Source organism: Megalobrama amblycephala, linkage group LG4, assembly GCF_018812025.1.
Source record: "Megalobrama amblycephala isolate DHTTF-2021 linkage group LG4, ASM1881202v1, whole genome shotgun sequence".
Classification (NCBI taxonomy): Eukaryota; Metazoa; Chordata; class Actinopteri; order Cypriniformes; family Xenocyprididae; genus Megalobrama; species Megalobrama amblycephala.
Genome location: NC_063047.1, coordinates 4445229 through 4458731, shown reverse-complemented (window position 1 = coordinate 4458731; position 13503 = coordinate 4445229). Strand labels below are relative to the sequence as shown.

General features: G+C 38.3%; 1 protein-coding gene across 1 annotated transcript in view; it reads left to right on the top strand.

The window, feature by feature from the left end:
- Window positions 1-207: 207 nt before the first annotated feature.
- def8 (differentially expressed in FDCP 8 homolog) overlaps window positions 208-13503 on the top strand; it is a 96960-nt gene continuing 83664 nt past the window's right edge. The window contains exons 1-4 of the mRNA XM_048186894.1: window positions 208-439; window positions 1634-1775; window positions 2280-2444; window positions 2772-2899. Coding sequence (XP_048042851.1) covers window positions 278-439; window positions 1634-1775; window positions 2280-2444; window positions 2772-2899 — 597 coding nt within the window. The 5' untranslated portion in view covers window positions 208-277. The remainder of the gene's footprint in view (window positions 440-1633; window positions 1776-2279; window positions 2445-2771; window positions 2900-13503) is intronic.

Below are 13503 nucleotides of genomic sequence, written 5' to 3'. Positions count from 1 at the left end.
TAATTTTAAAATATCTTTGGATATTTTCAACCTTACAACACTATACATTTATGTCCTTCTTGGAACTTGAAACCTGACCTTCACTGTATAGATAAAACAGGTGAAACATTCTTCACAATATCTTTTTATCATACAGGTTTGGAACAACATGAGGGTAAATGGTGACAGATTTAAAATTTTTGGGTAAACTATCTCTTCATGCATTGAAACCTCTCAGGAAAGTAAGTGTTTCATCAAGAGTTGATCGTCCTGTTTTTTAAAGCACTGAAATGTGTGGATGTTTGCACAGGGTTCGTTTGTGGCGTCTGATGTAGAGCAGCTGAAACAGGCAATAGAGGAGTGCAAGAGACTGATCCTGGAACTGCCAGAACATTCTGAGAAACAGAAGGACACAGTGGTTAAACTAATCCACCTTCGGCTCAAACTACAGGAACTAAAGGTTTGCACTACCAGTCAAAAGTTGTAATTTCAACAATTAACAAAAAACAAATAAAAATTGTTAAAAAAAGTTAAGTTGACTTCAGTCAAAACTAATGTTGAGCAAAATGTTTCATCGTCTCTACCATATTAAAATGTAAACATTAATTAAAATGTAATGTACACATAACTTTGTGCATATTTTACGATACAATGTAAGCGTCATAAAAAAAAAATTGCAAATACATTAATATGGTACTATACACGTTACATTAGCTGCATTTATATGGACCTTAATAATCTAATTGAAATCAAACTAGTAGCACAATCAGAGTAAAAAACATCACATGTAACCACATCAATCAGAATGAATTGGTCAAATACGATTCAAATTTTATTCGGATTGTAAGGGGTGGTTTAAACATTTTCTAATCCATTTGATAGGATGTGTAAACATTTGATCAGAATGAAAATCGAAACTTAAACGTTCTATGCATGTGCAATGACGTAGAAATGGCATAATGACATATGACACACAGAACGAGCTGTTGTTGTTGAATATAGTGTTATAAATGACACTCAATCTAAAAATCTCCTTCCATTGATCGTATGTAAAGTAGTGCAAGACAACATTGTCCCACATCTCGCTTTGGACTCTTATACACAGACATCTTGTTTTGAGTGCAAGAAATGGAATTTTTACTGCTTGATTAGCAGCACGTACAAAGCTTTGTGTGCTTGTTGTCTCCTAATAAGGACCCAAAAAAGATAAATATAAAGTCTGCTTTTTAAAACAAAGAAAAGAAGCAATGGGGGTGGTCAGTATGTGCCAACAGCGGGAAACACGTATATCTGTGCTGTGTGTGCATGCATGAGATGCATGAGATGCATGAGATTCCGATTTGAAGCTTCATCAACCCAATCACTCTATTTAGCATTCATAAACAGTATGTTTGGATTCATGAATCTGAATTATTTCGATTTAAACAAAAGGTGTCCATGTAAACATAGCTAGTGTTACTCAGTGTTACTTTAAAGAATATGTACGGGGTACCTGCTATGTCACTCTGTTAATCAAAGGATCTTTGGCCTGATTTAGATCATAACATTTTTGTGTTAATGAGAAATATAAATTCATTAAGTGTGTCCAAACTTTTGGCTAGTAGTACATAAATTGTGTAATTTTGTGTTTTACTGTTGTGTTGGATGTGAACAGGACCCAGAGGAAGATGAGCCAAACCTGCAGGTTCTATTAGAACATCGCTTCTCAAAGGAGAAGAGCAAGAGTGTGAAACAGACATGTGACAAGTGTAGCACCATCATATGGGGTCTCATTCAGACTTGGTATACCTGCACAGGTTAGACCATCTTAGCTGAACCTAATGCAACCAATTTTATTAAGAAGACATATGACTCAGTCATTTTTATACTGTAACCAGCACACAAAAGAAAAAAAAAATATTCTGCAGCTCTTTTCCCAAAAAACAACAGCTTAAAGTTCCCAGTGACTGTGAAGCTCCTAAAAGATAAAACAGATCTATTGTATAAAGTACAATAGAACTATCATAAATATCTATATGAAAGTAGTCCATATGACTATTCCGCTATATTTTAAGCCTTCTGATACTATTTGTGTTAAGAACAAACAGGAATGTAAATGCTTCTTTACTCATAATCTTTCCCTTCCTCCTTTGTATCTTGTCAGAAAACACATTTAGAATTTAAAAAAAATAGGTAGACATACAAAATGTGCATGGCTGGTGGTACTCCAGGACAGGTTTGAGAATCACTGATCTGTGGGGAACAAAACATAACGTTTGGTTTCAAAACTATCATAAATTGCTTTCCATTTCTCATTCCAGGCTGTTATTACCGTTGCCATAGTAAGTGCATGAATCTGATCAACAAACCATGTGTGAGGTCAAAGGTCAGCCATCAGTCTGAATATGAACTCAACATCTGTCCTGAGGTCGGTCTAGACAAACAGGATTACAGATGTGCTGAGTGCCGGACACCCATCTCTTTGCGTGAGTCTTTTTCCAAACATACGTCACGACTTCTTTTGCTTTTCTGCCATTTATCTTTGTACCTGATGATGACACAAATGTTAACAGATTTTTTGTTGTTGTTGTTTGATGAACTCTTTATGTGATTGTTGTCAAAAGTGTTATATTCAGGGTTGTATGATTGCTATAGAATATGAAAAAAAAGTTATTGAAATAAATGTATCTAATAAATGTATCTAATAAATTAAGTTATAACTTGGATATTTAGAATTCGCTTTTGGCACAGGAAGTAGTCTAATGTTGTGTTGTGTTGTGTTGTGTTATGTTGTGTTGTGTTGTGTTGTGTAGGGGGTGTTCCTAATGAGGCACGGCAGTGTGATTATACGGGTCAGTATTACTGCAGCAGCTGCCACTGGAATGACACAGCCATCGTTCCAGCTAGAGTCATACACAACTGGGAATTCGAGCCTCGTAAGGTACACTAACACTTAATCCTACTGAGAAAATATACTGAATCCCAGTGAGTTATCTTGTTGCTACCTTCTAAGGCAACATCTTGACTGAAATGAAACTTCATAAGTGGCTAATTTGGAACACTCTACAAAGGCAGAAAGTACCACATGGCACACACCTCACAGAACATTGGAGACTTGACTCACTATTTATTTCAATAGAGTTTGCATTAGCATGTTGCAAAGCTAATGGCAAATGCTGTATTAAAGGATTAGTCCACTTTTAAATACACTTTTCCTGATAAATTTACTCACACCCATGTCATCCAAGATGTTCATGTCTTTCTTTCGTCAGTCGAAAAGAAATGAAGGTTTTTGAGGAAAACATTCCAGGATTTTTCTCCTTACAGTGGATTTCAATGGCTACCAACAGATTGAAGGTCAAAATTACAGTTTCAGTGCAGCTTCAAGGGCTTTAAACGATACCAGATGAGTAATAAGGGTCTTATCTAGCGAAATGATCGGTCATTTTCGAAAAAAATACAACCGTTTATGCTTTATAAACAGAATATCGCCTTGAACGTACTTTCCGCTTCCGCATTCTTCATAACGCGTACGCTGAATGTCCTACGCCTTCCCTATTCAAGTTACAGAAAAAAACGAAACTGGCGCTGCGTTCGTTCCATAAGTAGAATAGGGAAGGCGTAGAACATTCAGACATGTCGATTTTCCACGTCTGGAACATTTTCTCAAATGCCTCCGAGATAGCAGATGCTGAGTGGGTACCTGCGAACTCCTGGGAGTGCAACACTGCCTTCAACAGATTGAAGTCCTTATCAATCCACTGTGCCGTGAGGCTAAGCATGCTCACAGGGCTTACATCTGAACTCCATATATCTGTGGTGAAACTGATTGCAGCGATGTCGCAAGCCAGTAGCTCATGAATGTGCGTGGCCACAATGTTGTGGATTTCGGGGAGACAGACCTCGGCAAAGTGACGCCGGCTCGGCAGCGTATAGCGTGGCTCCATAAACTTAATCAGACTCCGAAAACCCACGTCCTCCACTACAGAGAAAGGCTGGTCATCTAAAGCGATGAACTCCATCACCTTGTTTGTCTCAACATAACACTGTTATGCAACAGTCGGGATCATTAATATGTACGACCCCAATATTTGCATATGCCAGCCCATGTTCAAGACATTAGACAAGGCAGTATGTATTAACGTCTGGATCTGTGCACAGCTGAATCATCAGACTAGGTAAGCAAGCAAGGACAATAGCAAAAAATGGCAGATGGAGCAATAGTAACTGACATCATCCATGATATCATGATATTTTTAGTGATATTTGTAAATTGCCTTTCCAAATGTTTTGTTAGCATGTTGCTAATGTACTGTTAAATGTGGTTAAAGTTACCATTGTTTATTACTATATTCACGGAGACAAGAGCCGTCACTATTTTCATTTTTAAACACTTGCAGTCTGTATAATTCATAAACAGAACTTCATTCTTTATAAATCTCTCCAACAGTGTGTAATGTTAGCTTTAGCCCCGTAAGCCACGGAGCACTATCAAACTCATTTAGAATCAAATGTAAACATCCAAATAAATACTATACTTACATAGTCTGAGGCTGCATGACGAACATTTTGTAAAGATCCATTTTGAGGTTTATATTAGCTGTGTGAACTTTGTTTATGCAATGTATTATAGAGTCGCGAGCTTGGGGGTGGGGAGCGCGAAGATTTAAAGGGGAAGCAGCCTGAATCAGCACATTTATAATGATGCCCCAAAATAGGCAGTTAAAAAATTAATAAAAAAAAAAACCTATGGGGTATTTTGAGCTGAAACTTCACAGACACATTCAGGGGACACCTTAGACTTATATTACATCTTGTGAAAAAGCATTCTAGGGCACCTTTAAAGGAGCTGCGTTTTTTCCTAGGCACCATTATTAAACAGCATTGCAACATCTAGGCTGCATCCGAAAACTGGAAAATGCTGCCTTCAGAGGACACATTTCAAGGTAGGAAGGCATCAAGGCACGTCCGAATCCAATGTTAGCTTCACTTCTTGTTTCCTGAGATCCCTTCATCTGATCGATTTTTCAAGGCAGCATAGATGTATGCTTAGCTGCCTTTGATATCCCACAAGTAGTTACTATTCTGGGGCACCTGTCAAAAAAATTGATGGATGACCTTTAACCTGACCTTTGACCTGACATTTGACCTTATGAATTATGATATTATCCCTCAGGATATTTTCCCTCCCCCCAAGGTTGAACTTTGACATGGGTTATGAATATGTCCATTGATTCCCGGCATTTTTGAAATACCTACGTCATTGACTCGTAGGTCTTTTATGGGGTGGAAATTGATGATTTTTGAACTTTCCTGAAGGTCTCTTTCAGTCCTGAAGGTAATTTTCGGGGTCACGTGTTGAACAGACATCCACATTCCGACTCATCTTTGTGTAAGTGACAAAAATAAGATTTTAATGAAGAAACAGCCAGATCAAAATAACAAAAGAATAAACATGGTATATTTTATAAAATAGAATACACATATACACAATGATGTTGGGTTAAAATTCGCTTTTAGTTTGAAATATAAAACACCCAAAATGTGGACATATAAGTAAAGGTATATTCATTTTAACAAGGCAGATGCAAAAGGAATTTCTTGTGTGGACATGTCCAGACATGTTGGGGTTTCCATGGTTTATGCAGGGTTTACATAGACTTTTTTATTTTTCTGTATAATCTGTCCCCATGTACCGTAGTAAACATTTTCATTTTTATATTTTCAAAAATATCATTTAGTATAATTTTAAAAGGTGTTTTGCAATTGGGGGATACATTTTGGTAGTTAAAAAAATAATAAAAAAAAAATCTAAAAACATTTTGCTTTTAGTTTATACTGAAATCTAAAAGTCTCTCACTGACTCTCTCTCTCTCTCTCTCTCTCTCTCTCTCTCTCTCAAGATTCAAGATTCAAGATTCAAAATAGCTTTATTGGCATGGAGAAAGGAATCCTTACATTGCCAAAGCATTAATAACAGTCAATAAAAATAAATAAATAAATAAAATAATAATAATAATGAAGAAAGAAAAAATCTAGCAATAAAATAGCAATTAAAAAAAAAAAAAAATGCAATAAAAATGTTCAATCTTATAATATTTATAGAAGTGTCTCTAGGGATTTAGTGAGTGTGTTGGTAGTTCTGTCCCGCTGGAGGCTCTTTCCGTCATGACAGGACCTCACGTACCTGGCAGCCAGGTTTGAGCTTGCTGGGCTTTCTCCTAGCAGGTATGGGAGTTTTTCCATATTTGGATCTCTGATGGAAAGTCTTTGTGGTGGGTTGTGAAATGGGGATAGAAAGCGTCCCTAATTTGTGCATATTTAGGGCAGGATGTTCAGAAAGTGCAGTTCTGTTTCCACTTCATTCTCTGTGCAGTGGGGACACAGCCGGTCTTCCTTTGGTAGCCAGGTCTGTCTGTGTCTGCCTGTCTCTATGGTGAGATTGTGTTCACTGAGTCTGTACATGCTCAGGACTTTTCTCAGTTTAGGGTCACTCACTGTACTCAGGTATCCTGCCAATTCATATTTCTCTGTTTAGGGCCAAATAGCATTCCAATTTACTTTGTAGGGCTGTTGCATCTGTCCAATGATTTAGGTATTTTTCTTTTTGTGTTTTAATTATTTGGTTTGGTCTGGCTAAGTTTTTATTTTCAGTCAGACATGTTGTTGTTTGTGTAGTCAACTCCTAAGACCAATTTGGCCGAGGGCGTTTCTTCCTGGTGTCAGCTCTTGGTAGTTCAGGGCTTTGTGATGGAGGGTCTGTTTATCACTAATTTTTAGGTGGGCATGGAATTTAATGGCCCTTTTTTGAATTGTGATTATAAGTGGGTATAATCCTAATTCTGCTCTGCAGGCATTATTTGGGGTTTTGCGCCGTACTCTGAGCAAAACTTTGCATAGTTCAGTCTGTAGAGTCTCTATTGGGTGTTTGTCCCATTTAGTGCACTATTGGTTTGTGAGTGGGCCCCACACTTCACATCCATAGAGCGCGATGGGCTCTATTACTGATTTGATTATTTTTATCCAGATTCTGATTGGGATGTCAATTTTAATATTTCTCTTAATAGCGTAAAAAGCTCTCCGTGCCTTGTCTTTCAGGTCGTTAACAGCTTTATTAAAGTTCCCTGTGTTACTAATATTTATGCCAAGGTAAGTGTAGTTCTGCGTGTGCTCAAGGAGCATGTTGTCTAATTTAAAACTATGATGTTGGTCTTGGCAGCTGGGTCTTTTTCGGAAAATCATTATTTTTGTCTTTTTGGGGTTAACTGATAGGGCCCATGACTGACAGAAGCTGTGCAGGAGGTCTAGATGCTGCTGTAGACCCTCTTTAGTGGGAGACAGCAGCACCAGATCATCAGCAAACAGGAGACATTTGACTTCAGTGTCTAGTAGAGTAAGACCAGGTGCTGTAGACTGATCCAGAGCCCTCACTAACTCATTTATGTATATATTGAACAGTGCAGGACTTAAGCTACAGCCCTGTCTCACTCCACGACACTGAGGGAGGAATTCTGTGTGTTTGTTACCAATTTTAACAGCAAATTTGTTGTTTGTGTACATTGATTTGATGATGTCATATGTTTTTCCTCCGATACCGCACTGGATTAATTGAAGAAAAAGACCTTCATGCCAAATGGAGTCGAAAGCTTTTTTGAAGTCAACAAAGCATGAGAAAATTTTGCTTTTGTTTTGGTTTATTTGCTTATCAATTAAGGTATGGAGAGTGTATATATGGTCTGATGTGCGATATTTTGGTTGGAAGCCAATTTGACACTTGCTTAGGACATTTCTGTCTCTGAGAAAATGAGTTAAGTCTGCTGTTTAGGATGTTACAGAAAAGTTTACCTAGGTTGCTGTTTACACATATGCCACGGTAGTTATTAGGGTCAAATCTGTCTCCTGTTTTTATGGATTGGGGTAATTAGGCCTTTGTTCCAAATGTTGGGGAATATACCTGAACTAAGGATGATATTGAATAGCTTGAGGATGGCTAATTTGAATTTGTGGTCTGTATATTTTATCATTTCATTTAGGATGCCATCGACACCACAGGCTTTTTGGGTTTTCAGGGTTTGTATTTTGTCTAATAGTTCAGCTAGTGTAATTGGATAGTCTAAGGGGTTCTGGTAGTCTTTGATGGTCTTCTCTAAAACCTTTTGTTTTTCGTACATTGCATTTTGTTCCCGATTGTTGTCTATATTACTAAAAAGGTTGGAGAAGTGGTTTATCCAAACATCTCCATTCTGGATGGCTAGCTCTTGATGGTGCGATTTGTTTAGTGTGTTCCAATGTTTCCAGAAGTGGTTGGATTCTAAGGATTCTTCAATTTCTCTGAGTTGACTTTTTGTGTTTTGTTCTTTTTTCTTTCTTCTTCCTTAAAGTATTCCTATATTGTTTAAGTTTTTCATGATAGAGATGACGGATGTTCTCATTGTCAGAATCTCTGTGTTTCTGGTTTGATAGAATTCTTACTTCTTTCCTAAGTCTTTTGCAGTCATTGTCAAACCATTTCTCAGTGGCATGTGGTCTTTTTGCTTTTCTTTTTGTGTTTTTTAAGTTTGATAATGTTGCTGAGATCTCAAATATTCTGTTCAGCTTGTCTACTGCTAGGTCTGTACCTTCACTGTTATGCAGGAAAGGAATGGCAAGGAATTGGTCTAACAGAACTTGAATTTTTGGTTGACTAATTGTACTTGTATATGTGTCTTTACTGTTTTGTTTCCATCTATACGTGTTTCTAAGTGAGTGAAGCTTGGTTTGTTTAGATGCTTCTTGGTTGGGCATTGCTCTGGTTAAGTAGAGGGTTATTTTACTGTGGTCTGATAGTGGGTTTAGTCGGCTGACTGTGAACGCTCTTAGGGAGTTTGGGTTAAGGTCTGTAAGAAAATAGTCGACTGTACTGCTACCAAAAGGTGAGCTGTAGGTGTATCTACCGTAGGAATCTCCTCTTAGTCTGCCATTGACTATGTACATACCTAGTGTGCGACACAGATGAAGAAGTTGTGTTCCGCTTTTGTTTGTTATTTTATCATAGTTGTGTCTTCGTGTGTGTATAGGTGGGGGGAGGACGTCACCTCCAGGCAGGTGTTTGTCCCTCTGAGAGTTAAGTGTGTCCATTTCTTCTCCTGTTCTGACATTTAGGTCTCCACAAATCAGTACACTTCCCTGTGACTGGAAGTAATTAATGTCTTCTTCAAGAATGGAGAAACTGTCTTCATTAAAATAGGGAGACTCTGCTGGAGGGATATAAGTGGCACATAGGAAGATATTTTTCTCTGTTGCAGTGACTGTCCGATTAATTTCTAACCATGTATAGAATTGTCCTGTTTTAGCTACTTTGATGGCATGGACAAGATTTGATCTGTACCAAATAAGCATGCCTCCTGAGTCTCTTCCTTGTGTCACTCCAGGCAGTTTAATGGATGGGATGATGAGTTCTCTGTAGTCTTTGGGGCAGCCGGTGGGTCCATCTCTGCTCCATGTCTCCTGCAGGATGATGATGTCTGAATTTCTTATTTCTGAGTTGAAATCTGTGTTTTTGCTTTTGAGGCCAAAGGTAGAGGATCTCAGGCCTTGAATGTTCCAACATGATATTATAAATGCTTTGTTGTCCATAGGGTCTTAGTTTTGTTGATACGTTTTGACCTATGACAGTAGGTGTGAGCAGATGAGGTTGAGCATCTGACGGATGTCACTGAGCTCTGATGTTGTGGCTTGTACTGGTCCTGTTGTTGGTTTTCTGCTCACTATCTGAGCATAGCTGTGGCTGCCAGGGGTCTGCTGTATATGAGGGGGGTAGGGGATAGGCAGGAGTGGCTTTGGTCTGGCCTGATGCACTGAATGTGTGGATGTGAGGGCTGGGAGAAGATGCTCAGGTGTTGGCTGGGGTGGTCTCAGCATGTGAGAGTGCTGTTGTCGTGATGGAAGTCTTCTGGATGTTCTCTCTGGGTGTACACTGTACTTTCCTACAGGTCTGGGTAGATGTTGTTGGACTCTGTTGCTCCTGGGGTGCTGTTGCGGTTCCGATTCAGGGCCACATCTTTTAGGGTCCTGGCGAAGACAGGAACAGCTGTTTTGTACAGATGGACATGGTCGTAGAGGCATGTGAAGTCCAGGGTGGGGTGGTGTGCTAGGTGCACATTGGGTTTAAGTGCACAGGTACGGGAGAGGTTGGCATTCACCTGGTGGATAGTGTCAGGGTGGAAGTCTTTTCGGGGCAGGAGTGTGGAGATGGTAATTTTAGCATGTGGGAAGGTGGTTGAGGCCTTTTCAATCACTGTTTGTAATGATGTAGCCACCCTCTCCTGTTGGGTTCTCAGGTCGTTTGTGCCGGTGTGGATTATTATATGGCTTGGGGATCCCAGTTTGTCCACACTTAGCGATTTGAGTGCACTCTGAGTGTTCGGACACCAGAGTTTGACCACACTGTGTTTGGGAAAGAGCTTCTTTTCATCAATAAATTTCCCATTTGAATCAATTAAAAGAGCGACTTCTGGTTTTACTGTTCCTTCTGTTGGTGTGGAGGGGTCGACTGAGTGTGATGTGGGGGAAATGTCTGATGGGAGAGGAGGATACTGGCTGTGATGTATCTCTGTTGTTTGGGAGCTGTGATCAGGGTGAAGGGTGTCCTGCAGCCAAAATTTCTTTCTGTGCTGTTCTTTCAAGCAAATATCCAATGAGAGAAATATATCACTGTCTCTTCAAATGCCTTTACCTCTCTTTTTCTGAAAGTTTTCTTCTTAATTGTTGTTGTTGTTCGTTGTTTGTTGCTTGAAGTTATCCTTTCAAACATGAATATCCTTTCTGCAGAGGGTTGTCCTTTGATTATGTCCTCTTGAATTTTCCTCAGATTCAGGTGACAGTAAAAAACAAAACAAAAAAAAACTGTTCTAATCCAACAAAAGCTTTGTCTAGATGTTGTCTAGATGTTGTTTTATGTTTAATCTTCTATTTTCTCTAGTTTATTGGCAAACTTTTCTCATTTTTCATGCAATTCATCTGGAGCTCAACAGTTGCTGACAGTTTGTTGTTGTTGTTTTATGAATATGCAGATATCCACTGGAGTTAGACCTTATATTGTAGCTTAATTTGTCCAAAAAACAGTTTCTAGGCAAATATTTTCCCAAAATATAGGCAGTTGATTGCAGATCTCATGTAGTATATCTGTACTCACTCTGAGAGCTCTTCTTTTCTCTCTGTGGCAGTTGTAAGACCTTTTGGCCTGCTGTCAGCTAGTTGTCAGCTAGTTGTCCTCTTTGTCTTCTGTTGATTTTTCTTGATAAATTTGAACTTCTTTTTGTAGTTAATAAGTTGTAGAAGTCTTGTATTCTTGAAATGTATCAAAACTGAATGTTTGTCTTATCTTAAAACAACATTGAAACTAAAAAATCAGGAGCTCATTTTCTTGCTGCTGCTCAGCTGCTCAGCGGAACTCTCTCTCTCTCTCTCTCTCTCTCTCTCTGTCTCTTTCTCTCACACACAAACACACACTTTTCAAAAGTGAAAAACATTCTGTTCTTTGAATGAAGATGGTAATAAATAAAAGTATTTTATATAAAAGTATTATTAACAATGTTAATAATAACAAACAGTTACTAAGCCAAAATGTCTTCCTTCTTGATTCCTCCTTAACATTAAAGGTGCTCTAAGCGTTGTCACGCGTTTTTAGGCCAAACATTTTTTTGTCACATACAGCAAACATCTCCTCACTATCCGCTAGCTGCCTGTCCCCTGAACACACTGTAAAAAAAATGTGGTCTCTGTAGTCGCCACAAGCTCCAAAAACGGCAATAAAAACAAACTGGTGCAGCCTGGACCACGAAACATGATAAACATGCTCCAGCCAATAACCGACAAGAATGATTTTAAATGCGCGTTCATGACTGTTTCAGGAAGCACGGAGGGGAGGGGGAGGAGGAGGAGGAGGGAGGGTCTAGATAGCCTCTGTTTTGTTTGACAACACTTCGAACGTCAACAGGAAGTTACTCCACCCAGGATCGCTTAGAGCACCTTTAACCCTCTGGAGTCTGAGGCTGATTTGGGGCCTGGAGAAGTTTTGACATGCCCTGACATTTGTGCTTTTTTCAGTTGTTCATAAACATATAAATGACAAAAGTGTCATTACACTGTATTCAGCACAAACTAGGCTACCATAATATGTGAGGAACATTTATGTACATGTTTGTGTTTTTGAAGGAATAACGTTTATGCGTGGTTATTGAAAAAACAAAAAACGTAAGTCACTGAAATAAGGCCAAAAAAATAATATTAAATCTGTGTTCACAAGACTTTTGGGTATTGGAGGTTGTAGACTAGAGTTTTTGCTTCAAAATTATGTAAACATTATGCTGACTACTCTTTCATATAAAACAATAGAGAGATTTAAATTTTCTAAAACATCTTTGGTCAAGAAACACAGTATGCGTGGAGGCGTGAATCATCATGAATAATGGGTGATTCTCACCTGAGAAGACAAAAGAATCACATAATAATGACCTGAAATGACTTGCATAATAATGAGCTCTTTCAGTCAGGTAGGCTGTGAAAAAACCCTCTGTGATCATGTGGTGTATATCAAACATACAGAAAAAACAGCAATACTGTGAAATATTATTACAATTTAAAATAATGGTATTCTATTATATACTTTAAAATATAATGAATTTGTGTGATGCAAAGTGTCTGAACAATTATGTTACTTCTATGGCATTTCATATAGGCTTTTAGCTTAAAAGCATGCACATTTGGAGAAATATTGATGGATTCTCATATGTTTGTCAATTTTCTATACAGAGTAGTAATATTTATTCAGGATTTATTGTCATTACTATGAATGCTGGATACTGTGTTTTCAATTCATACTTGTGCACCTTTAGTCCACAAATGCCTGCTAAAGAAGGATAGGCCATGTGACAATCCAGGAACTAACCGAACTAACAGAGGCCAGAGATCGCTAACTATGGCTATTCAAAACACTTTTCAAGACAATAAATACACGATTGAGACGATGTATGCATGTATTGACTGAATTTGTGTCTGAATAGCGCTGGCTCCGTGGGCGTGGCCACATTAGCGGATAATGAGCTGAATCACAGACTTCTGACATGGCTCTCTTTTCATACAGATTACATAAACAGAGAATATTTGTTTTTGATTTAAAACCTGACATTTCAACGTTTTTTTAGACATAAGTCTAATTTTTGTGTCATTAGTATTCACTAAGTTACAGTTCATTTTCTGAGAACTATCAGATTGGAGTTCGTTCAGAGGGAGACGAGAGATCACGCATCATGTTAGTTTTCTTTATTTTGCAAAAAACACAACATTTTGTTGTTACTCTGAGTGTACACAAATAAAAGAAGATATTCCACAGATTAAAATGGTGTATAACTCTTAATTGTATGTGCAACATTGACAGAGTATTTTGAGTCTCTTTCACACTGGTAAGAAAACAACCGCGGTGGTATCACCGGCGATACCTCAGACCTCAGAGTGTTAAATGGTTTTCTCATTGTCTCTCCAAGTGACTTGCGACAATGCATGATA